This window comes from Pantherophis guttatus, chromosome 17 (assembly GCF_059756535.1).
Source record: "Pantherophis guttatus breed Tessera chromosome 17, ASM5975653v1, whole genome shotgun sequence".
In the NCBI taxonomy this organism is placed as follows: Eukaryota; Metazoa; Chordata; class Lepidosauria; order Squamata; family Colubridae; genus Pantherophis; species Pantherophis guttatus.
The window spans coordinates 8416597-8440946 of NC_142079.1; the positions used below are offsets into that span (position 1 = coordinate 8416597).

The window sequence follows — 24350 nt, forward strand, 5'->3', positions numbered from 1 at the left end:
CTACCTTGGCGATGGTTTGGAAGAATCCAACCACCGATACCTCAAGAACACCAGGTGGCCTCCTTTCCCTCCTCCCCCTTGCACTGTCTTTTAATCTCTTGCAACATTCATCCTCTTTATCTCACATATTAAGTGATTCGCACACTCTCTCCAGATGCCCTTGAAACAAGTTAATCCAGTCTGGCAAACAAAAACCTCCCTTTGCTGGAGCTGCCGCTAGATGTCAGCAACGTTTTAGAGATCCCCGTGTCTCTTTTCCTGCTGTCACAAAGCCCCCCCTGATCTCTGTGGGCCTGTTCTTTGCGCCTTCACGTAGCTATGTCACCAGAGCCAAGCTTGCTAGGGATCATTGGGGATTACACCGCTCAGAGACCCTTCTTGAGGGAGCCGGGGTGGTGGTGGTCTAGAAACATAAAGATAGACCCCTGGGGCAGGGGTCTCCAACCTTGGCCATTTTAAGACCTGTGGACTTCCAACTCCCAGAATTCCTCAGCCAGCAAAGCTTTTTTTTTTTTTTTTTTTAAATTCGCTTTACGACGGATCCGTTGGGGGCTGCTTTGCTGATGATCTCGCGCTGCAAGGCGAGGAGATCCTGATGTAAAAGCATTGTGCATCAGTCGAACAGAAAAGCCCTTGCCAACTCCAGTCCCTGTGCAAGTGGAGGACGACCACACCCATCATCCCCAGCTGTCCTCCCATCAGGACCTCAGTCGCAGAGCGAGCCAAGCACTGGGAAAAAATGAATGGCCGTTTCCAACGATTCCCAGCATCCAGAGTGGAATTGTAATAGTAATAGTAATTAATAATAATAATAATAATAATAATAATAATAATAATAATAATAGTAACAGTAATAGTAATAATAATAATAATAACACAAAACAATAGCAACAATATAATTAATAAAACTATTAAATTATAATAAAACAATAATATAACAATAGCAAAACAAAACAGCAGCAGTAATAATAATAATACATTCATAAATCCCGCCCCCCACCCCAAGCCACCAGCTCAGCCGAGGCTACTCCGTGCGGGCGCTAAGACACAGCGGAGGCGGCATCGGCGGGCGGGAGCGCTCTGCGCCACGATTGGCCGTCGCCCGCGGCAACGCCGGACGACGGCGCGCGCCTCTTCCTCGGCGCTTGGGCTCAACGGCCACCGGGCGGCGGGCTGCTGCGGCGCATGCGCCGGGGCCGCGAGCCCACCCAGGGGGCGGGGCCGAGGAAGCCCCAAGCAAAACAAAGCCCGAGGCCAGCCGGGCGGTCGCGGCGGCGGCGGCAGCAGCGGCGGGATGAGTCGCCGGCTGCCCGGGCTGAGGAGAAAGCGCGCAGCGGTGGCGGCGTCGGCGACCTGAGGCGAGGCGGCGCGCGGCGCTCTCTATGCTCCCCCCCGCCGCGACCCCCCGCCCAGCTTCGCCCGCCGGCCGTTGGGGGCGTGAGGGAAGCCCCGCCCACCGCCCCGCCCCCACAGGTACGGCTCCCCCCCCCGCCCGGCCCAGGTGGGTAAGTGGGTGGACGGGCCCATCATCCCCGGCCGGGTGGGGGAAGGACATGTTGGGGCTGGACTACAGAGCCCATCCTCCTTGGGGTGTGCCTAGATGGGTTGGGACTACACAACCCATCCTTCTCACCTGGGGTGGGTCCACTGTTAAAGAGGCCCATGATTCCCAGCCGGCCTCCCTTGGGGATTGGGGAGCCAGGAGGGATGGGGAAGATGGGACTAGGTTCCTCTGCCGTTGGGGGTTCTGGGTGGCTTGGACTACACATCCCATTAACTCTTGGCTGGGTCCCTGCTAAAAGGCCCATGATCCCCAGCTGGCCACCCTGGGGATTGGGGAGCCAGGAGGGACGGGGAAGATGGGACTAGGTTCCTGGTTCTGAGTGGATTGGACTACACATCCCATTAACTCTTGGCTGGGTCCCTGCTAAAAGGCCCATGATCCCCAGCCGGCCTTCCTGGGGATTGGGAAGCCAGGAGGCATGGAGAAGATGGGATTAGGTTCCTCTGCCATTGGGGGTTCTGGGTGGCTTGGACTACACATCCCATCCTTCTCTTAACTCTTGGCTGGGTCCCCGCTAAGAGTCCCATGATCCCCAGCCTGCCTCTTTGAAGACTGCAGAGCTGGGAAGGATGAGGAAGATGAGACTTGCCATTGTTGGTTCTTAGATGGATTGATTCCTCTGCCCCTGAAAGTTCTATGGTTTGGACTCCAAATCCCATCCTCCGGCCTCTTTGCCTGCTCCCCATCAAAACCCATTCTCCCCAGCAGATGCCTCCCTAAGGATTGGAGAACCTGGTGCTGGGAGGGCTGGAGAAGTTTGGGATTGACTCTCTTACTGCTGGGAGTTCTAAATGGCTTGGACTACAAATCCCATTCTCTCTTTCTTGGCCTGTCTGCGCAGCCGCCCAGGTCTCATCCCATTTGCTGGAGATTGGGGAACCAATTGCTGTGATGGCTGGGGAAGCCATTTTTCCTGTTTTCCGTGCGCGCGCGCACGTGTTCTAAATGAACTACAAATCCCATTCCCTCACATACTTGGGGCTGTCCCCCACCAACAAAGACCTATTGTCCCCCACCAATGCATCGTTGGAGAAAACCAAATGCAACAATCAGGAAAGGCTAGATGAGATTGGACTACAACTCCCATCTGCTTCCAATCGGCTGGCATCCCAATGCATCTGGAAGGCCCCAGGATGAGGAATAGTCACCCTGGAATCCCAGGCCCACCAACTCACTTAGAGCTGCGTTCAGGTGGGTTTGCGCTATAAATCCCATTGCGCCCACTGGGTTATATTTGGGCTGGGTGCGATGGGATTTATAGCGCAAACCCACCTGAACGCAGAATGAACTGCACCACGAAAATATCCGTGCACAAATGGCCTGTGAAAAGACGTTAATGGCCCTCTTGCTCGCGCGGGTACGCCTGAAACGTGCCCCCCCCATACACGCTGAGCCTTCCACCTCCCAAAAGAAGCATAATCTGGAAAGACAGGGTTAGATCTAAAGATCTAAAAGATCTTTAAGATCTAAAATGCACCGTGTTGTAAATACAGCCCTGTATTATAAATATAAAATCTTCAGCCTCTTGCAAATTTCACACACACAAAGCTTCATCTTTTTCTGACAGCTATCCTTGCCAATAATCAATGATTTCCTAATGCTTTTTAAAAAAATATTGAAACACCCCCCCCCTTTCCTTCGGAAGCTCAGGTGGCTTCGGAGCGATGCCACACACCAATCTCCGATGATGCAATTCATGATCCGGAGTCTCGCTTTGTGGAGGAGGAAGCGAGAACCGTCCGTCTTAAGAATGAAACCCGTCTTAAAATAAGAGCGACCTTCCAAATTCACCAAAGGCTTGGGAAATTCCTGGTGGGACTTTAGAGCCGGGGCCCCATCTCGCCTTCGAAGGCTGCGGAGAGGAATTGCAGGGCAGTTGGGAGAGCTGGGATACCGGAGGCTTGGAAAGGCCGGTAGCGACACAACACGCAATATACAATCACAAACGAAACAGCTGAAAAGGCCCTCCTTAAAGAGCGTGGTTCTTGCTGTGGAAGGCAAAAACGTGGTTCCCCTTTCGGGAAACTGGTTGCAGGCCAGGGAAAAAACATCCCATGTGCGAAAGAAAAGAGAGATTGGTTGAAATGGAAGAGAGGAGGCCGGGGACTTGACTTGGGCTCCCCAAGACTTTGATTGACGCATGGTTGGAATTGGGATGAACAGGAATTGAGGATGGGGCTTTTCCTGAAGCCAGGAGTGCGCTTTGCAGTGCGTTTTGGTTTGGCAAGGCCTTCTTCATCTCTAAATGTGAGTTTTTATTGGTGAGGATGCTTCTGCCTAACCTCCCCTCTTTTTTCCTGCTTTTCTCCCTTAATGGGTTTATTGGGAAGAAAAAGATACAAATCAATGGAGTTGCAGTTGTTGGTGTTTATTTATTTTTTTTTAAATCCAATCCTGTTTTGAAAGAGTTGCAAATTTTGAAACTCCGTCCTGGGCTTTTAAGGATGCTTATGAGAGCTGGTCTCAACAGGGTCTCCTTTCCAGCTTCTTAGATGGAGCTCTGAACTGTGTACCCTTGCAGAAAAGGGGAGGGGGGGCTTAACTCACCACCCCTCCAACTGCTTTCCTGGGAAATACAGGTGGTTTTCTTTTATTTTTCTGAGCATGTGGCCTGGAGCGGTAGAGTCATAAACCTCTCCTGCTCCTGCCTCTGCCCCATTGTCTTTGTGAGTTTGCAGTTTGGGGGCAGTCTGAGTGATGAGGTTGGTACTACTCAGATCTGTGCATGTTCCTATGACGATCACGGTAAGGCACGGACGGACTTGGGGTGAGGTGGGGGCTCTTTCTACGTGCCGTCCCTTGTCCACTTGCTAATCGGGTCGGAGGCTTCTAGACCAGCTGTTGTGCCCCCCGAGTCAAACCAAGGAGTCCAAAACAAGGCAGCCCCAGAGGTAAGGTGAGGGGGGGGGAACTGTCACTCCGGGGTGGGCAGCTGATGATCTCTCTTCTGCGTTTTGCGTCGCTGAGGCTTTTCGACTCCTTGCCACTTTGCCTGAGGTCGGGGTTGTTTTTTTTTTTTTTTTGGACGGCTTTCAAGCTTTTTGGTGACGGAAGCCCTTTGTTGTTTTTCTTCATTGCAGTTGTGCACGCCGGTTGGGAATATAAACAAGAGGGGCACGCTTTACATAATATGGTTGCAAAAACAGCCCTCTTCATTCCCCCCCCTCTTTCCCCCTCCCCAGCTCTGTTCCTTCACTTTATATCCGAACACTAAACCCCCCTCCCCTGCCAGTGGCAAGCTGTGGCAAGCGGCTTCCTGCCAGCGAGATCAGCCCTGTTGTAGCTGTTTGTCAACACTGTAGAAAAAAAACAGCATCTCGCTTGCCTTATTATTATTATTATTTTATTTTTCCCCCCCCTCCCTCTCACTTGGATCCAGCAGGTGCTGGCTGGCTACAGGAAGGTCTGAACACTGTCTGGGACTTGGTTGCCGCACGTTCGCCTCCTTCCCCAGGTGCTGTGTTGTCTAAACCAGGCTGGAGGTGTCTTGTCTATTTTTAGCAAGCTGCCTCTTGCAACGGCGGCGGCGGCTACAGGGAAGGGGGGGGAAAAAAAGAAAAGAAAAAAAAAAGTCAGATTCTCCTGCAAAGCTCTCGATTTCCTGCTGTCCACCGAAGATCAGGAGAAAAAGGAGATGCTTGGGTGAAAAAATCCAAAGGGGGCAAGCTTGACTTTTTTTTTTTGCTTGGAGTCTCTGCCGATGCGGGATTGCTTAGGAAACTCCTGACGTTCCGGGATTTTGGCTTTGTTGGGGTTGAAGCCCGGGTGAGACCCGTTGTTCGGTTCTTCTCCTAGGGCACGGGGGCTCAACAGAAAAGGCTTGGGCTTGTTTTGAACGCAGTGCCTTTTCTCTTCTATGCCTTGACAGGCTCTGAAATGACGGTGGATGTTTGCAGTGTGTACCCTGAATGGTAGTTTGGAGGCTTAGAGGCCACTTCGTCGCGATGAATAAAAAGAAGGAAATGACTTGGCTCCCAATGAATGGTCCTTTATCCGTCTTGATTTAATAACTCGGGGCGCCTTTTAACGTTCCACAAAGATGAAATATTAAGTTCCCGTTGATTAATCCTAAACATAACAAGGGATCACCGACCCGGTTGTAAGAGCTCTTTTTTTTTTAACCAGCGGTAGCTTGCCAGTTGCGCTAAGCGTATTTTTATCAATGAAAGAAAGGGCTTTTAAGACTGAACGGCGGTGAAATGCATATTTATGACGGAGTGGTACGTGTGCGGCGAGGCCAATTCGAATTGACCTGTTGCTTGCGGGATTGTCCAATCCTTGGCTTGGTTTATATTTTGTGCAATCTTGTTTTTTTGTGGCAGGTAACATGCTTAAATATTTGTTTATACATCCGGGTGCGAAGGAAAGACAGCCCTCTGTGTTTGAAGATTGGCTGCTGCTTGGTTACCAGCGGCTCTTATTTTCTTTAAATGATGTCATGCCAGCAGGCAGAATCGCACGGGGTGCCCGGCTGGGGGGTTCTTTGGAGAATTGGAACGGTGCGCCTCAAAATATTGGGGGCACGTGGCTCCTTTTCTACTTGGAAGCAAGAGACAACGATCGGCAAGCGGTTAGCTCGATGTAAATTCAATCTGTGCCTCAACTCCAAGAATTAAAAAAAAAAAAAAGCTTTTGAGCTCTTGAACTGATTCTTGGTTAGCTTAAAATAGGTTTTCTAGAAAGCCAAGCCAGTCACTTGAATTTTCTCTCGCTTTTGAAGCAGTGCTTAGCTGCCATGGCTTTTTTCTTTTTTGTGTGTGCAAATGTTTAGGTCATGTTCTTTGCTTTGTTGTCACACTTGTGCTTTGTTGCATGGCTCTTTTGTTCAAGAAAATTTGCATCGGTCAGGCAGTTAGAAGCAACCCGCCATTGATAACCAGCGTGCTTAGCTTAACGTGGTTTTTACTGGAACGGAATTCGTTGGCCAATGGGGGTTGGGTGCCGTATCTGAATCAAACCACTTGTGAAATTGTGGTATGGAAAAGGTAGGAATTGCAGGGACATGCAAATGCCTTCCCGCTTTGCAAACCTTCCCAGGGCCCACCATCTTAAAAGGATGTTCTTAGTTGACCAACACGCCATAATCCAGTCCTGAAAGTCTTCATCCCAAACAATTGCACAATGCTTCTTTTTTCTATATATCTCCACTTAATTCTTACATTTAATAGACTTGATTCGTTCCAGTAGGACTTCTGAGCATGGAGTCCTTGCTATTCTCTGAACTTGTTTTCTTTCTGACGTTTCATGAACCCAACTGGGTAACATCATCAGTGCTAGCAGAAGAAAACAACCAAGCTCAGAGAATACCAAGGACCCCACAGTTCAAACCTGAGCTACAAACAGTCTCTCCTATATTTCTGGACATTGCAAAATCAAGCTGTCCCCTCCAGCTTTTGAGTCTGTCCTAAATGATGGCCTTTTTTCTTTTTTTTCTTTTTTTTGCTTTACAGCACGGAGTTGTTCACCATCCTTCAGTTCTGCCACTAAAACCCACTGTACCACAACTTCAACGCTCGCCTGAGTCACAACTCTTTCTTGTGGCACTTCCTCCCTGGTCTGGGCCTAGAGACCCCCTCCAAACTTCCCATGATTATGCATTTAGATTAGATTAGAATTCTTTCTTGGCCAAGTGTGACTGGACACACAAGAAATTAGTCTTTGGTGCATAAGCTCTCAGTGTACATAAAAAGAAAAGATGCATTCGTCAAGAATCATAAGGTACAACACCTAATGATACTCATAGGGTACAAATTAGCAATCAGGAAACAATATCAATATAAACCATAAGGATACCAGCAACAAAGTTACAGTCATCCAGTCATCAGTGGGAGGAGATGGGTGGTGGGAACGATGAGAAGATTAATAGTAGTGCAGACTTAGTGAATAGTTTGACAGTGTTGAAGGAATTATTTGTTTAGCAGAGTGATGGCGTTCGGGAAAAAACTGTCCTTGTGTCTAGTTGTTCTGGTGTGCAGTGCTCTATAGCGTCGTTATGAGAGTAGGAGTTGAAACAGTTTATGTCCAGGATGCGAGGGGTCTCTAGATATTTTCACAGCCCTCTTTTGGACTCATGCAGTATACAGGTCCTCCATGGAAGGCAGGTTGGTAGCCATGGTTTTTTCTGCACTTCTAATTATCCTCTGAAGTCTGTGTCTCTCTTGTTGGGTTGCAGAACCAAACCAGACAGTTATAGAAGGGCAGATGATCTTCGGCCACCCAAGATAATTTGGGGCAGGGAGGGCCCAAGAAAACCTGCATACCTTTGGACTTTGCCTTCTTCCGAAGCGAGATAAAACAGATGGGCTTTAAATCTCTTGTCACTCCATCATTGCTGTTGTGCTGCCATTTTCCTGCCGGTTTAATTTTTCTCCTTTTTTTTTTTTTTGGTGGCAGATGGATTTTTCAGATGTGTTTCCAGAATGGATGGGGAAGCGGCAGGGATCTTGATAACTCTTTCTCTGGTGAGGCCTCCTTGGTAATTGGGCCCGAGAGCTGAAGACTCGGCAAAGCCCATCATCATTTCTCACGGCCTCCTCTTCCCTCCCACCCACCCCGGCTGAATGCATCACAACAAAACACCAGCTGTCTTTCTCTCTCTTTCTCCCCCCCCCCCAATCGTGTCACTGGTAGTGTCAAATCTACGTCTTATTTATACTAGAAATTAAAGGCGAAGAAGCCTACAAAGGGAGGTGGGTTACGAAGACCAGAACTTGGATAAACTCTGTGATGTCGAAAGCAGATCTCCATGAGCACCTTTCTCTTTCAACAGAGCCTCAGCCCAAATCAGATACGATGGAAAGGCATATGGGGTAGCTCTGGGTTGAACTGTGGGGGTCCTTGGTGATCTTTTGAGCTTGGTTGTTTTCTTGCAGACGTTTCATGACCCAGCTAAGTAACATCATCAGTGCTGAGTGAGGGGTGGAGGAGGAGGAGGAGGACGCTGGGGTCCTCGGTGCTCTTTGAGCTTCCTTGTTTTCTTGCAGAAAGTGCATTAACGATTTTTTCCAAATCACCTATTTTATTTTATTGAATTTCTATACCACCCTACTCCCGAAGGACTCAGGGCGGTGAACAACCACGAAATAAAACACATACATATAAAAATTTAAAACCGAATAAAATGAATTAAATAAATTTGGCTGAATTAATACCCATGATTTAAAATACCCATATTTTGAAACACTTTAAAATTTAAAATTTGCACTTAAAAGGGAGAAGATTTAGGCGAGGCCAGCTTGCTGAAATAAAAGAGTCTTGCAAAGCAAATTTGCAAATTTTGCAAATTTTGCAAAGCCCCGGAGGGCAGGACAAGAAACAGTGGATAGAAACTAATCCAGGAGTGAAGCAATCTACAACTAAGGAGAGATTTCCTAACAGTGAAAGCAATTAATCCGTGGAACGCTTCCAGAAGTTGTAGGTGCTTCAACCCTGGAAGTCTTTAAGAAGGGATTGGGGAGTAATGTTCAAAAAGAATGATGTTCGAGGGTATGGAAATGGAATTTATTCATGATTTTTTACTGTTTGTAAGACTGCTGAAGTATTGGATTATACATCAAGAAAAAGTTTTTTTTATAATTAGGAAGAATGAATTTAATTTAATTGGCTTTGAGAATTTATAAAAGGGAGGTTGATGAATTGGAGCAAGGGGGGTTAAAGAATGTTTGGGAGTTTTGAACTTTATAATTAGTTAGTTTATTTTAGCATATGTTTGTTAGATGCTATACCCTGTTTTTGCTCTGGGAAGTCGGGTGGGGTGGGGAGGGTGGGATAAGGGTTGGGGTGGGGAAAAAAAGTGGTGAACAGAGAAATGTTTTAAAAGTATCTACGATTAGAATACAGGAGTTGCTCAGATATTAAAGGAGGAGAATGTTTCACAGCAAAGAAGTTAGAAAGGAGAGAGGAGGAGAGGAGGAGAGGGTAGGAAGAGGAGAGGGAGTGTGAGGAATGGAAGAAAGGAGAGGAGGAAGGGAAGGGGACAGGAGTAGGAGTGAAGGTGAGAAGGGGGAAAAGAAGAGAGAAGTGGGGGAAAGGAAAAGGAAGTAGGATGAGGTAAGAGAGGAGGTAGGAGAGAAGAGGAGGGAGGGAAGGGAAAGAAAGGAGGAGAAGAAGAAGGTTTGTTGTGGAATGAGGGAAGAAAGAGAAGAAGAGCAACTCCGAATGTAATTAAAATGTCTTATTTTAATGCTTCCTTAAGGGGAAACATGTATATGTCGGATTTATTATGTATAAGAAAATGTACAATTTCTATTATGTGGGGAGAGGGAAAGGGGGGGGGGGAGAAAATTGTTTGTATTTCTTATAGAACTTTTCAATAAAATAAAAAAAAGAAAGGATTGGGTGGCCACTTGTCTGACATAGTACAAGATCTTCTGCTTGAGGGGAGGGTTGGCCTAGAAGACCTCCCAAGGTCCCCTCCAAGTCTGTTATTCTGTTATATTACATCATTTGGTAATGAAATATGTGCAAAAAAAACCTCCACCGAGCTCAAAAGACCACCAAGGACCTCACATCAGAGGTAATCCTCACCTTACGACCCCATTTGGGGACCTGTTGCTACGCAATGCAGTCATTAAGCGACTCCCCCCGATTTCACCTCTTCGCCATTAAACGAATCTAACCTCCCCCCCATTAATTTTGCTTGACGGAAGCTAGGAAGGTGGCCGACGACCCCGGGATGCTGCGAACTATTGTCAATGCATGCCGGTTGCCAAGTGCCCGGATTTCGATCACGTGACTGCCGTTGTAAGTGTGAGGCGCGTTGGTAACTCCACTTTTTGCATTTGCAAAAAAAAATGACCATTTAAAGTGATGAACCACGGCCATCCGTTGGGTCACGAATATTTTTTTTTTTTTTAAAAAAATGGGCATAGGTTGGGTATCATGGTCTCAAAATTCCCCTCCATCCTTTCATTTCGAACAGGTGCTCCTGTCTCCCCTTGGCCTCCTCTGTCAAAAACCACACCTTGGTAGTACAGTGGTTTAATGCACCCTGTTATTAAGACCTGCTGCCTGCAATTTCTGCAGGTTCGAATCTCACCAGGCCCAAGGTTGACTCAGCCTTCCATCCTTTCTAAGGTAGGTTAAATGAGGACCCAGTTTGTGGGGGCAATAAGCTGACTTTGTATAAATATACAAAAGAATGAAGACTATTGCTTAACGCATTGTAAGCCGCCCTGAGTCTCCAGAGGAGGGCGGCATATAAATCAAATAAAAATCAAATAAAATAAATCAAAAAATCAAAAAGAAGGAAAAAAAATACGGTACTTCACTGGGGAAAAAAAAGTACATTTTGCAGCGAGCAAGCAAGCAAGCTGGAGAGTTTCATGGCTGTTGCAACATATGGGCAAGCCCAGAGATGTCCAACTTTTAAAACCTGTGGACATCAACTCCCAGAAACTCCCCCTCAGGGCTAGCTGGGGAATTCTGAGAGTTGAAGTCCACAAGTCTTAAAGATGCCAAGGTTGGACATCCCCGGGCCAGGCGTAAGGGAGTTTTAGTAGCATTCTACTCAGCTCATTCATGAGCCTCGCCTCCAGTTTCATAACTTTTTTTGTCTTTACACCCTGCCTTTTACTGCATTGGGTTCCCGATGGCCTGAAGGAAGGTGTGTGCAGAGACCTGTTTAGATCAGGAGTCGGCAACCCGTGGCTCTGGAGCTGCATGTGGCTCTTTCATTCCTCTGCTGCGGCTCCGTCGTTCAAAATATGCGTCACAACCGCCAATGTGCGACACCCGCCGGCACACGATTTATTGAGCTTTTCGACCCCTTGTAGGCCAACCATGGATAAGTCCAAGGAAAGAAAAGTTTCAGAAGAAAACAGAACGTTTAATTCAACTACCTATGCTAGTTTTGTGGCCGCTCAAGAAATAGTCAGGCACGGGAAGGGTTTTGTGGCTCCCGGTGTTTTCTTTTCTGTGGGAAACGGGTCCAAATGGCTCTTTGAGTGTTTAACCCCTGGTTTAGATCCTTTTCGGGTAGGATCTGGTGACTGCATGAAATACACAGATGAGACTCCCCCTTCCTTTATTAAGCGAGGAGGGACTAGGCACGCGACAGGTGGATGGTGAACATCTGGACCGGCTGACACCCGTTTTCCTTCCCTTGCAGGTTTTAACAGTTTCTTCGGTAGCGTCTGTGTGGAAAGGGCCACACAACCTCCACAACAACGACGGCTTTTGCCTGCATTTTCCAGTGTTTCTTTTGTCAGCAAGTTCAGCAAAATTGTTTCTCCAGTGCCAGCTCTGCTCAGACCGAGGAGCCAGCGACGGAAATGGTCAAAATGACAAAATCCAAAACGTTCCAGGCGTACCTGCCAAATTGTCACCGAACCTACAGTTGTATCCACTGCAGAGCCCACCTGGCCAATCACGACGAGCTCATTTCCAAGGCAAGTCGCTAGTCCTCATGCATTTGCCGTTTTTGGGACGCCCTTACTGTTCGAAGGGCCTTAAGCCAGACAGGAAGCTAAGACCGGCGTTTACATTACGGAATCCTCTGCGGAGAATACGGTGAATTAAAAATGCATAACGTGAAAAGGTTACGGAGAGGTGTTTTTCAAACTTGGCAACTTGAAAGGTGTGTGGACTTCAGTTCCCAGAATTCCTCAGCCGGCATTCTGGGAGTTGGAGTCCACACACTTTAAAGCATGCTGGCTGGGGAATTCTGGGAATTGACGTTCACTCATCTTAAAGCATTCTGGATGGGGAATTCTGGGAGTTGGAAATTCGGCCCTCTTAAAGCTTGCTGGCTGAGGAATTCTGGGATCTGAAGTCCACTCATCTTAAAGCATGCTGGGTAGGGAATTCTGGGAGTTGAAGTCCACTCACTTTAAAACATGCTGGCTGGGGAATTCTGGGATTTTAATTCCACATGTGTTAAAGCAGCTGGCTGGGGAATTCTGGGAATTGACGTTCACTCATCTTAAAGCATACTGGCTGGGGAATTCTGGGAGTTGGAAATTCAGCCCTCTTAAAGCTTGCTGATTGAGGAATTCTGGGATCTGAAGTCCACTCATCTTAAAGCATGCTGGCTGGGGAATTCTGGGATCTGAAGTCCACTCACCTTAAAACATGCTGGCTGGGGAATTCTGGGAGTTGAACTCCACACGTGTTAAAGCAGCTGGCTGGGGAATTCTGGGAATTGACATTCACTCATCTTAAAGCATACTAGGTAAAGAATTCTGGGAGTTGAAGTCCACCCATCTTAAAGCATGCTGGGTAGGGAATTCTGGGAATGGAAATCCACTCATCTTAAAGCATGCTGGCTGGGGAATTTTAAAATGTGAAGTCCACACATAGAATCAGCTGTGTGTGTGTGTGTGTGTGTGCATTTGTGTGTGTGTTGTATCAGTTTCATGAAGATTGTGCATTAGAAAACACCGTGTTTAAAGGTGGATGGTTTAGTTTTTTTTTTTTTTTCCCATGCTTAGAAATGTAATCCCTCATATAAAACATAACCAAGGAGTAATCCGTATCCATTCTACTACTAGGACATTTCTTTTAATAAACGTCTATGGAGACACTCAATCATCCAGGTCATGGTTCTCCCAAAGGTGCTTTTTCAAGAGGCAGCTGGACTCTCTTTGTTTTTGTTTTTTCCCCTAAGTTGTTTAGTGAAAGCATATCGGAAGCCACAAAACTCTGAATAACATTTTTTTAAAAAATGTCCTCCTTGTCCTCTTCTCCCTTAATCCATACTTCAAAAGACTTAAAACTGAAACCCCTGGAGAACTCTCTATTGTGAACGGATTCTTAGCAGCCCGTCTCCAAAATTCGGTATAATCCTTTGGCTTCTTGAGCTTATTTTCTCTCCCCCCCAAAAGCGTATTTTTTTTCTCTCCGGTGTATCTGGAAACCTCTTCCTCCTGCATGTATTGGAGAGACATGTTGGACGGTAAGATGAGAAGTCACCTTGTAAGGCCCAGGTTTCCCTTCTTAGCATTGACATACAGTAGTGGCCAAAATTGTGGGAACCTTTTGGGAAAAGTGTATTTTCTAAAACTAGCTCATAACACCACTTTTTTGGGGGGAGTAGTACCATAAAATTATACAACAATGGAAAGATAATTTAATCAAGAATGTAATGCAATCACTTTCATGAAGGATTTGCTATTAGAATAGCAGTTATGGCATAAAGAAGTGAAAGACGTAGAAAAAATGCGATCTACAAAAATTGTCACCATAGAAAAAATGAGATCTACAAAAATGATCACCATGCCAGTTAATATTTAGTTGGGTAACCTTTAGCATGAATGACAGCTTTACAAAGTCTTCCCATGGAGGGAACCAAGTCTTTTAGTTCTGCAGCTGTTCTAATGTGAAACCAAGATTGAAGGATGAATTTCTATTAACTGGGTTTTATTGCTGGGTCGCTTCTGACTAACAAGTTTTTTTAATCGGCTCCATAGATTTTCCACTGGGTGAAGGTCTGGGCTCTTCCCAGGCCATTCCAGCAGTGGAATAGGATTATCTTGAAACTCCCCCCCCCAAAAAAAGAAAAAAAAAAGTGGTGTTATTAGCCATCAAACCTCAAAAATGCACTTTTCTCAAAAGGTTTCCACAATTTTGGCTATTACCGTAGCTACAAAATAGGAGCCTGGATAGCTCTGCAGACTAAGCACTGTAATTTAACACCAGCTGTCTGCAATTAAAGTAAGTTCGAATCTCACCAGGCTCAAGGTTGACTCAGCCTTCCATCCTTTCTAAGATAGGTAAATTGAGGACCCAGTTTGTGGGGGCAATAAGCTGACTTTGTATAAATATACAAAAGAATGAAGGCTATTGCTTAACACACTGTAAGCCGCCCTGAGTCTCCGGAGAAGAGCGGCATATAAATAATTTTTTTTTTTTTAAAAAGTTGAGGTCTATGTAGGAACTAAGGAATTCATTCCGTGCAAGTAGTCCTTGACTTAAAACCATTCCTTTAGTAACCATTCGAAGTTACAATGGGTTGAAGAAAAGAAAGTGACTTACGACCGTTTCTCACACTTCTCCCCATGGTCACGTGTATTAAAATTCAGACGCTTGGCAACTGGCATGTACTTACGACGGTTGCAGTGTCCCGAGGCCCCTTTTGCAACCTTCGGACGAGCAAAAGTCAGTGGGGAAGTCAGATTCACTGAACTACTGTGTAACTCACGAGGTGGGTTTCAGCAGGTTCTGACCAGTTCTGGAGAATCGGTAGCGGAAATTTTGAGTAGTTTGGAGAACCGGTAAATACCGCCTCTGACTGGTCCCGCCCCCATCTATTCTCTGCCTCCCGAGTCCCAGTTGATCGGGAGGAAAATGGGGATTTTGCAGTAACCTTCCCCTGGAGTGGGATGGGAATGGAGATTTTACAGTATCCTTTTCCTACCACGCCCACCGAGCTACACCCACAGAACCGGTAGTAAAAAAAATTGAATCCCACCACTGGTGTAACTCACTTAACAACAGCAGAGATTCACTTCGCAACCTTGGCCAGAAAGGCCGTACAATGGGTCAAAACTCACTTAACAACTATCTCGCTTAGCAACGGAAATTTTGGGGCTCACTTGTGGCCGTAAGTGGAGAACAACCTGCATTTTTTGATGGTCAGTACTATCATGCCCAATTGACAACTGATTGGTTTTTATTATTTTTTGTTTCCATGCCAAAAAAAAAAAAAATCCTGACAAAAGCAGATCCCAGCACTTTCCATAAAGTGGTTGGTAAACTCCTCAAAGTTTGGGTCTCCTGGGCGTTGAAGCTGTTGTCAGAGTATAGAAAACGTTTCAGCTTTCAAGTCAACAGTTTACCAAACCTACAGAATGTTTTCTATCTCGTTGATTGTTTAGCGCAGGGGTCAGCAACCTGCAGCTCTGGAGCCGCATGTGGCTCTTTCACCCCTCTGCTGCGGCTCTGCTGTCACTCAAAATATGCGTCACAACAGCCAATGTGCGACACCCACCGGCACACGATTTATTGAGCTTTTCAACCCCCGGTAGGCCAACCATGGATAAATCCAAGAAAAGAAAAGTTTCAGAAGAAAACAGAACGTTTCATTCAACTACGTATGCTAGTTTTGTGGCCGCTTAAGAAATAGTAAGGCACAGGAAGGGTTTTGTGGCTCCCGGTGTTTTCTTTTCTGTGGGAAACGGGTCCAAATGCCTCTTTTGAGTGTTTAAGGTTGCAGACCCCTGTTAGCATCTACCTTGTTGGAATACTTACAAGTATGACAGCTGATCTGCTGTGCATTTCAAGTGTACTTACGACGACAAGTGGAGCCCCAAATTTCTGTGGCTAAGCGAGACATCTCTTGAGTGAGCTTTGCCCCATTTTACAACCTTTCTCGCTCCCGTTGTTAAGGGAATTCTTGCGGTGGTTAAATCAGCAACAAAGTCGCTTAAGTGAATCCGGCTTCCCTCACTGACTTTGCTTGGCAGGAGGTCGCAAAAGGGGATCACGTGATCCGGGGAAGACCGCAACCGTCATAAATATGAGTCGGTTGCCAAGCCGACTGAATTTTGAAGTGTGATCACATGACCATGGGGATGCTGCAAAGGTAATTCTGAAAAATGGTCACATGTCAAGGAAGATTGTAAAACGGGACAAAATTCACTTAACAACTGTCTTGTTTCGCTACGGAAATTTTAGGCTCAGTTGTGGTCGTAAGTTGAAGCTTCTATATTTTTTTTTCTTTTAGCCCCGTTAAAAACTCTCTACTCCTTTGCGTTTCTGACTTAAAAATAAAACCTCATCATGCATAACTGCTACACGAACCGGTCTTGTTTTTTTCAAAAAATAAAACTCTTCTCATCAAAATGCATAAAATATTAGCATCTCTAAAGTAAAGAAATCATGAAACACTCTGAAAAGCAAAAGTTGCCACTTAGCATTCAACTCTGAAACATCTAGACATCATGTCCCAAAGCTGCTTTTTCAGGAGGCAATTGGACTTCCTTGTTTTTTTCTTCTTTTGAAGACATTTCGCTTCTCCTCCAAGAAGCTTCTTCAGCTCTGACTGGATGGTGGGGAATGGAAGGATTTATATTCCTTGCAGACAGCTGGTCCTTTGCATCCGTTTAGCAGGTCATTAAGGGACGCGGTGGATCAGTGGCTAAGACGCTGAGCTTGTCGATCGAAAGGTCGGCAGTTCAGCGGTTCGAATCCCTAGTGCCGCGTAACGGGGTGAGCTCCCGTGACTTGTCCCAGCTTCTGCCAACCTAGCAGTTCGAAAGCAGATTTAAAAAATGCAAGTAGAAAAATAGGAACCACCTTTGGTGGGAAGGGAACAGCGTTCCGTGCGCCTTTGGCGTTGAGTCATGCCGGCCACATGACCACGGAGACGTCTTCCGACAGCTCTGGCTCTTCGGCTTTGAAACGGAGATGAGCACCACCCCCTAGAGTCGGGAACGACTAGCACATATGTGCAAGGGGAACCTTTCCCTTTCCCTTTTAGCAGGTCATTGAAGCACTTGGAGGCTTATCTGTGTCCTCAGAATCACCTAAGTGGGGCTCCTGGTTTTTGTAGTCTTCAATTTTTCTTCTGGAAACCCATTTCTACTCCCACACCATCCCAAGGGGCTTCATCCCAAATTGTACAGACTTCTAGACATCGTAATATCATTTCTGAAAAAAAAAATAACCCTAGTTACACGCTTCATCTAGTCCGATCACCTTCCTCCTACTCCACATAATAACATCAGTACACACTGCTTGATATAAACCTAATCCTGGTTGTCGCTAAAATAAATCCCATTTATTTTAGCCAGTGTATGTCAACTCTAAGGCAACTAGCAACATTCTGGACATTTTAAAAGCGCTTCTAAGCTACACATAATGTATTGTAATCTGCTTTTCAGGAGGCCTCCTGATAGTATGAGAATAAAATCTAAATAAACTCTTCAAATCTGCTGCTCTGTCTGTGCATGGGTGTGTTTGTGTGTGTTTGTGTACACACACACACACACACACACACACACACACCCATAACTGTTTTCCCTTTAGCCTATTTCTGATCACAGCAAAGAAGCTCAAAATGCATCAAAGTTCAGGTAGTCCTTGACTTAACGACCACAATTGAGCCCAAAATGGATGGGGCATTTGTTAAGTGGGTTTTGTCCCATTTTACGACCTTCCTTGCCACCGCTGCTAAGGGAATCGCTGCTGTTGTTAAGTTAGTGACACGGTTGTTAAGTGAGTCTGGCTTGTCAGAAGGTCGCAAAAGGAGATTGCGTGGCCCCAGGACACTGCGACCGTCATACGTGTGAACCAGTCGCCAAGCATCTGAATTTTGTTCATGTGACCATAGGGAGGCCGCAACGGTCGTTCAGTGTGAAAAACGGTCCTAAGTCACTTTTTTCAGTGCCGTTGTAACTTCGGTCACTAAATGAACTGTTGGAAGTTGAGGACTGTAATATATTTTCAGAGATTCTAGAAATGTGCCTTGATAAGAATCAGTAGTGGGTTTCCATTTCGGTCGCTACCGGTTCGCTCACACATGCGCAGAGACATCCGGGTAGGTGGGCGGAGCTTCCCGCCACAGCCGCTACTGATTCGCCCGAACCGGTAGCAACCCACCACTGATAAGAATGTCTGGTAGATTAAAGCGTTATCATCAGTTTCTTGAATATAATGGATAACCAGAAATCTGATCCTGTGTCATTCATTTCCAAGTTCCGTGTTTCCCCGAAAATAAGACCCTGTCTTATATTTTTTGAACCCAGAAATAAGCGCTTGGCCTTATTTTTGGGGAGGTTTTATTATTTTGGGGCGCGTGGAGCAAGATGGGGCTCCTCTTGCCGTTTTACCTGATTTCCAGCTGTTGTGTTTAAATATTTTCGGGGAAGACTTATTTTAGCGCATGCACTCAAAAGCCCGATTGGACTTATTATCAGGGGAGGTCTTATTTTCGGGGAAACAGGGTAGCTGAGGTCAAAGGAAGGACATTTAAATCCTTGGGTGAAAATATCAGGAACACCCCTTTATTTTTTAGTCATTTTGTGTTTGTGAAGGGGATACAGTAACAAATACAGGAATGTATTTGTATATACAGGAATGAAAATACAGAATGAGCCGAGGTGGCGCAGTGGTTAGAGTGCAGTACTCCAGCTGACTGCTAGTTCAGCAGATCAGCGAATCAAATCTCACCGGCTCAAGGTTGACTCAGCCTTCCATCCTTCCGAGGTGGGTAAAATGAGGACCCAGATCGCTGGGGGGCAATATGCTAGTTAGTATACTGTCTTTGGTGTAAGCTGCCCAGAGTCCTCGGAGAGTGGGCAACATAGAAATATGACTACTACTACTACTACTACTACTACTACTACTACTACTACTACTACTACTACTAATAATAATAATAATAATAATAAAGTAATAATGATGTTAGTTACTCTTCTCTTCCGCTACTTTTTCTCATTTTAATTTTGCACCTCTATAATTTATTTTTTTTTTATTTATTTATTTATTTTTTAAATTTGGTTTATATGCCGCCCTTCTCCGGAGACTCAGGGCGGCTTACAATGTGCTCAGTAATAGCAAATTATTCTTTCCACGTACATAGAAGATTTGCAACATTTCTGCCACTGAACCGCTGCCACGAGGCTTCGTATCCGTGTCTGTCAGATGGTCCAGTCTACAGTAGTGGCCAAAATTGTGGAAACCTTTTGGGAAAAGTGTATTTTCTAAAACTAGCTAATAACACCACTTTTTTTGGGGGGGGGGGAGTAGTACCATAAATTATATATCAATGGAAAGATAATTTAATCAAGAATGTAATGCAATAACTTTTAGGAAGGATTTGCTATTAGAATAGCAGTTACAGTATAAAGAAAAAAAGTGAAACACGTAGAAAAAACGAAATATACAAAAATTATCACCATGTCAGTTAATCCTTAGTTGGGTAACCTTTAGCATGAATGAAGGCCTTACAACCTCTTCCCATGGAGTGAACCAAGCCTTTGAGTTCTGCAGCTGTTCTAATGTGAAACCAAGATTGAAGGATGGCTTCTATTAACTGGGTTTGATTGCTGGGTCGCTTCTGACTAACCAGTTTCTTTAGTCGGCTCCATCGATTTTCCATTGGGTGAAGGTCTGGGCTATTCCCAGGCCATTCCAGCAGTGGAATAGGATTATCTTGAAACTCCAAAAAAAAGTGGTGTTATTAGCCATCAAACCTCAACACTTTTCCCAAAAGGTTTCTACAATGTTGGCCACATGTGTTCTAGGCAATGCCCCTTTCAAAGTTACCCCTGAAGCTTTGTTGAAAGAATGCAGTGACATGATTTTACAACAGTTGTTTTTTTTTTTTAAATGTAAGATTCATTTTCCTTCTCTCTTTCTTACAGTCTTTTCAGGGAAGCCAGGGACGAGCCTACCTCTTTAATTCTGTGTAAGTACCATTAAATTTCTGCTTTTCTGAGGCACTAAGAAATATTTTGGTATTGCTAGCTTGTTTGTGTGGTGAGGTGGGTTGGAGAGAGAACGGGAGGGAGAGAGGGAGGGAGGGAGAAAGAAAGAAAGAAAGGAAAGAAGGAAGGAAGGAAAGAGGGAGGGAGGGAGGAAAAGAGAAAGAAAGAAAGAAAAGGGAGGGAGGGAGAGCAAGAAAAAAGAAAAGAGAGAACGGGAGGGAGGGAAGAAGAGAAAGAAAAGAGAGAAGAAAAGGAAGAGAAAAGGGAAGAAAAAAGAAAGAAGGAAAGAGGGAGGGAGAAAAAGAGAGAAAGAAAGAAAAGAGGGAGGGAGAGCGAGAAAGAATAAAAAAAGAAGGAGGGAAGAAGAGAAAGAAAAAGAGAAAGAAAAAGAAAGAAAAAAGGGAGGGAGAGCGAGAAAGAATGAAAAAAAGGAAGAGAAAAGGAAGAGAAAAAGGAAGAATCAAAGGAAAGAAGAGGGGAGAGGGAGGAAGAAAAAGAAAGCAAAGGAAGAACAAGAAGAAGTAGAAGAGAAGAAAATGAAAGGAAGGAAGAAGGAAAGAAACAAAGAAAAAGAAAGGAAGGTTGAATTATAACTTCCAGACAGCAACATCACACCGTTAGGGTAATGCTAAGCAATGACAGAAAAGATGGATATTGTTGGACATCAGAGAGGTCAGAGGGTCTTCACTCTACCCTCCTAAGGTCCATTTAGTTGAGCCTCTGGGAAGCTCCAAGACCACTGGCCCCCGTCCTTACTGTCCCTCTTCAGCAATGCATAGCGGCTGCCCCACGAGAAATTCCAAAGAGGCGCATTGAAACTTTGGACGCAGCTGGACAATTCCGCCTTGGATTGAGGCAACCGACCCACTTAAGCTGTTTTGACTTTCTTCCATGCCGAGGAGCAAATTGCACGCGCTCCCTCTTATTTTATAATCGGCAAAATCCATCGATTGGGAGGATGAAAAACGACGACGCCTTGGTCTTCGAAAGAGCGTCTCAAATTTTTTTCTACTTTCCCCCGTAGATGGGCATCGTGCGTTCGATGACGCCATCTGTGTTTCTCCCGTCCCTCTCTTGCAGGGTGAATGTGGGCTGTGGACCTGCGGAAGAGCGAGTTCTTCTGACGGGCTTGCACGCCGTAGCCGATATTTATTGTGAAAACTGCAAAACCACCCTCGGATGGAAATACGTAAGCCTCGGCGCTGGGCGTGGCCTTGGTTAGCTTTGGTTGACGCGAAAGTGGGAGCCCACCGTCCCTGCCAGCCCTTCACGCTTTGGGTCAGTTGGTTGGTTGAGCTGGCATTTGGAGGAGGACTCAAGCCAGTCACACACAAGCCACACTTCAGTACCAATTGCGTTAGTTAAGTTTCGATTTTCAATCACTATAGAGCTGGAAGGGACCTTGGAGGTCTTCTAGTCCAGCTCCCTGCTCAAGCAGGAGAAACTATACTATTCCAGTCAAGTGGCTGTCCAGTGTCTTCTTAAAAACCTCCAGTGATGAAGCACCTACAGCTTCTGAAGGCAACTTCTGTTCCACTGGTTAATTGTTCTCGCTGTTAGGAAGTTTCTCCTTAATTCCAGGTTGCTTCTCTCCTTGATGAGTTTCCATCTATTGTTTTTCGTCTTGCCTTCTGGTGCTTCGGAGAGTAAGAATAAGAGCCTTGGTAGTACAGTGGTCTAAGGCACCCTGTTATTAAGCTGGTTATTAAGACCAGCTGCCTGCAATTACTGCAGGTTCGAATCCCGCCAGGCTCAAGGTTGACTCAGCCTTCCATCCTTTCTAAGGTAGGTAAATTGAGGACCCAGTTTGTGGGGGCAATAAGCTGACTTTGTATAAATATACAAAAGGATGAAGGCTATTGCTTAGCGCATTGTAAGCCGCCCTGAGTCTCCGGAGAAGGGTGGCATATAAATCAAATTAAAAAAAAAAAAAAAAGTTGACCTCCTCTTCTTTGTGGCAGCCCCTCAAATACTGGAATACGGCCTTTATTAAGCAGGCCAACTCCAGGTTTCGAAGGGCAGAGAATACAGACAGTCCTCGACTTACGACCACAATTGCTCCCCAAATCTCTGCTGCTAAGCGAGACAGTTGTTAAATGAATTTTGCCCCATTTTACAAACCTTCCCTACCACGGTGGTTAAATTAGTGAAAGGGTTGAGAAGTGAACCTGGTTTCCCCCTTGGTCGAAAAAGGGTCACGTGCAGGGGTGGTATTCATTTACCTTTCCTACCGGTTCGCAAATGTGAGTGCGCACGGGTCCACTCATGCCTTCCGCGCATGTGGTTTGCTCTCTCGCGCGGCTTGCTCGCATGTGCGCGGCTAAAAAAACGTGTCAAAATAGGATGGTATAGAGCTGATTTCCCTGCTACCGGTACGGGCGAACCGGTCCGAACTGGCTGAATATCAAACCCCCTGATCACGTGACACCCCCCCCCCGGGACACTGCAACCGTCATAAATATGAACCCGTCACCAAGTGTCCAAATTTTGATCCCGCGACCAACGGGGACAGCTGCAACGGTCATCGGTGCGAGAAAAGGTCTTAAGTTGCTTTCTTTGGGGCCGTGGCAACTTCGGTCCCTAAACGCACCGTTTTAAGTCGAGGACTAAGCTGGTAATCCATAAAATACCCCAATCGGAGAGGGAGGGAGGGAGGGATGGATGGATCGATGGATGGGAGAGCTGAGCTGTGCTTTCTTCCCTTAGGAACACGCGTTTGAGAGCAGTCAGAAATACAAAGAAGGGAAATTCATCATTGAACTCGCTCACATGATCAAAGACAATGGCTGGGAATGAACTGCAATACGATTCCTTGTTTCTGGACAACGCATCTAAGGAACAGGCTTTATTTTATATTAAAAAAAAAGACTCATGGGGGGGGAAAAAGAAAGGAAAAAAAACAAAAAAACAAAAACCGGTGGCTGGGCGGTTGAGAAAATCCCAACCGCTCAGTGATGTGATGTTGTGGTCCTTCCCCTTCTCTCCAGAACATCTCTTCCCTGTTTTTGTTTCTTTTTCCCTCCCTCCCCTCCTCCCTGTGTAAATCCCCTCTTTTTCTATCTGTATTCCCGTGCAAAACACCTTATTTTGAACGAACCTTTTTTTTCTATGCGCTCAAGGAAGAAGAATTCCATCATTCCAACTCACCTGTGCTAAGGTAGCCTCTCTCTCTCTCTCTCTTTCGACCGACACCTTCAGTTGCTCCTTTTGTGCTGCGCGTGCTTTTTCTTTTTGGCCGATTGTCTGCTCCGGGGTTTTGAAGGAGCCCCCCCCCCCAATATGGACAGTCCTTGAGAATGTATAGGATGAAGTATACATCTTTATTTGATCTCCCTCCCCCCCCTATAATTAGCCATTTCTGTGGTCTCTTTGCAGTGAGAAAGATTGCAGTATTGTACTACTCATTGTTATTTTTTAAAAGCGTACCGCAGCCCGTTAAGATATTATTTTGGCTAAGTTTGCGAGAGATTCAGTGATTGGATCTCGCCAGGATTTGCTTGTCCGTTTGTTTTCTTTTGTTTAAAAAAAAAAAGAGAGAGAGAAGCTGTCAGAAAAGAGATTGAGTAATAATTTACAAGGCTAACTTCCAAACTGTAGATCCAAATCAGATACATTCTGAAAGAAAAGCTTTTTTTTTTGCCTGTTTTGAAGAGAAAGGAAGAAAAAAAAAAAATAGAATGTATAGCAGGGTCTTTTAAGATCAAAGGGCTGAAAAAAAAAATACGCAGCTCTTTTATTTTTAATACGTCGGTTTAAAATGTTTTTTGGTACTGTACCTTGGGAATGGGAAAAGGGGGGTACCGGAGGGGAATTTTTTTTATGGCTGGTTCCATGTCGTTTTAAACCTAGTTTTAATGCACTGGATGCGAGGAGGGCTGGTTCACGATCATCAAAAGTCTCCGGCTTTGGCAGTACCGAAGCACACCGGAAGTGTGCATGTGCGTTTGTGTGTGTGCGAGTTGTGTGTGCGTGAGCGTGTACGAAAAAAGCTGTCGCTAATCCATCTGGAGCAGGTCGTTTAAAAAAAAAGTTTCGCAAGCGAATAAAAAGCGACAATTTGGCGTTAAAAAAAAAAGGAACGAAAGAATGCACGAAGATAAGTTTTGTTTGTTTTTGTTTTTAAAAGGGGGTGCGTGATTTGCTGGCTGAATCGTCCCTAAGCACAATTTTTTATAATAAAAACTGTTAAATGTTAAAAAGAAACATCACCTGGGAATTTTTAAACACCCCCCCCCCGTCCCTAGTCAGGGGGAGCTGAGTCACAAAGGACCACAATACGTGTGTAAAAGTGTGTAGCGTTTCTCTACAGGAACTTTTTGTGCATACCATTTCAAGAGAGGTGAAAACTTTGGGGGGGAGGGAAAAAGCTGTTTTTTGGGGGTTTTTTTGCAATTTTTCTCCCAAAATAATTCCAAGAA

The 24350-nt window shown here is 45.5% G+C and overlaps 2 protein-coding genes across 4 annotated transcripts in view; one reads left to right on the plus strand and one right to left on the minus strand.

The window, feature by feature from the left end:
- The first annotated feature begins 1106 nt into the window (after window positions 1-1106).
- Window positions 1107-22818, plus strand: YPEL1 (yippee like 1). 3 transcript variants are annotated; one of them, XM_060683798.2, is made up of 5 exons: window positions 1107-1473; window positions 11673-11952; window positions 19870-19913; window positions 21013-21121; window positions 22639-22818. In XM_060683798.2, exons 2-5 carry the CDS (start codon window positions 11836-11838, stop codon window positions 22726-22728), a joined length of 360 nt encoding a protein of 119 aa, XP_060539781.1. In that variant the 5' UTR covers window positions 1107-1473; window positions 11673-11835; the 3' UTR covers window positions 22729-22818. The 3 variants fall into 3 exon arrangements, 2 of the variants coding, with proteins under 2 accessions (XP_060539781.1, XP_087736350.1); XR_015730268.1 differs by having other exon boundaries at window positions 1139-1473; window positions 21013-21210; XM_087880224.1 differs by lacking the exon at window positions 1107-1473 and adding an exon at window positions 4244-4455.
- The window catches only part of PPIL2 (peptidylprolyl isomerase like 2), a 62108-nt gene continuing 54045 nt past the window's right edge, over window positions 16288-24350 (minus strand). The window contains exon 21 of the transcript XR_015730267.1: window positions 16288-17152. The gene's annotated coding sequence lies outside the window, so the exon portion shown is untranslated. The remainder of the gene's footprint in view (window positions 17153-24350) is intronic.

Bases quoted from the DNA above. Each gene is read 5' to 3' on its own strand.
- YPEL1 (XM_060683798.2), top strand. From the start codon at position 11,836: ATGGTCAAAATGACAAAATCCAAAACGTTCCAGGCGTACCTGCCAAAT. The intron at 11,953-19,869 runs GCAAGTCGCTAG...TCTTTCTTACAG, and splicing joins ACGACGAGCTCATTTCCAAG to TCTTTTCAGGGAAGCCAGGG. The intron at 19,914-21,012 runs GTAAGTACCATT...CCTCTCTTGCAG, and splicing joins GCCTACCTCTTTAATTCTGT to GGTGAATGTGGGCTGTGGAC.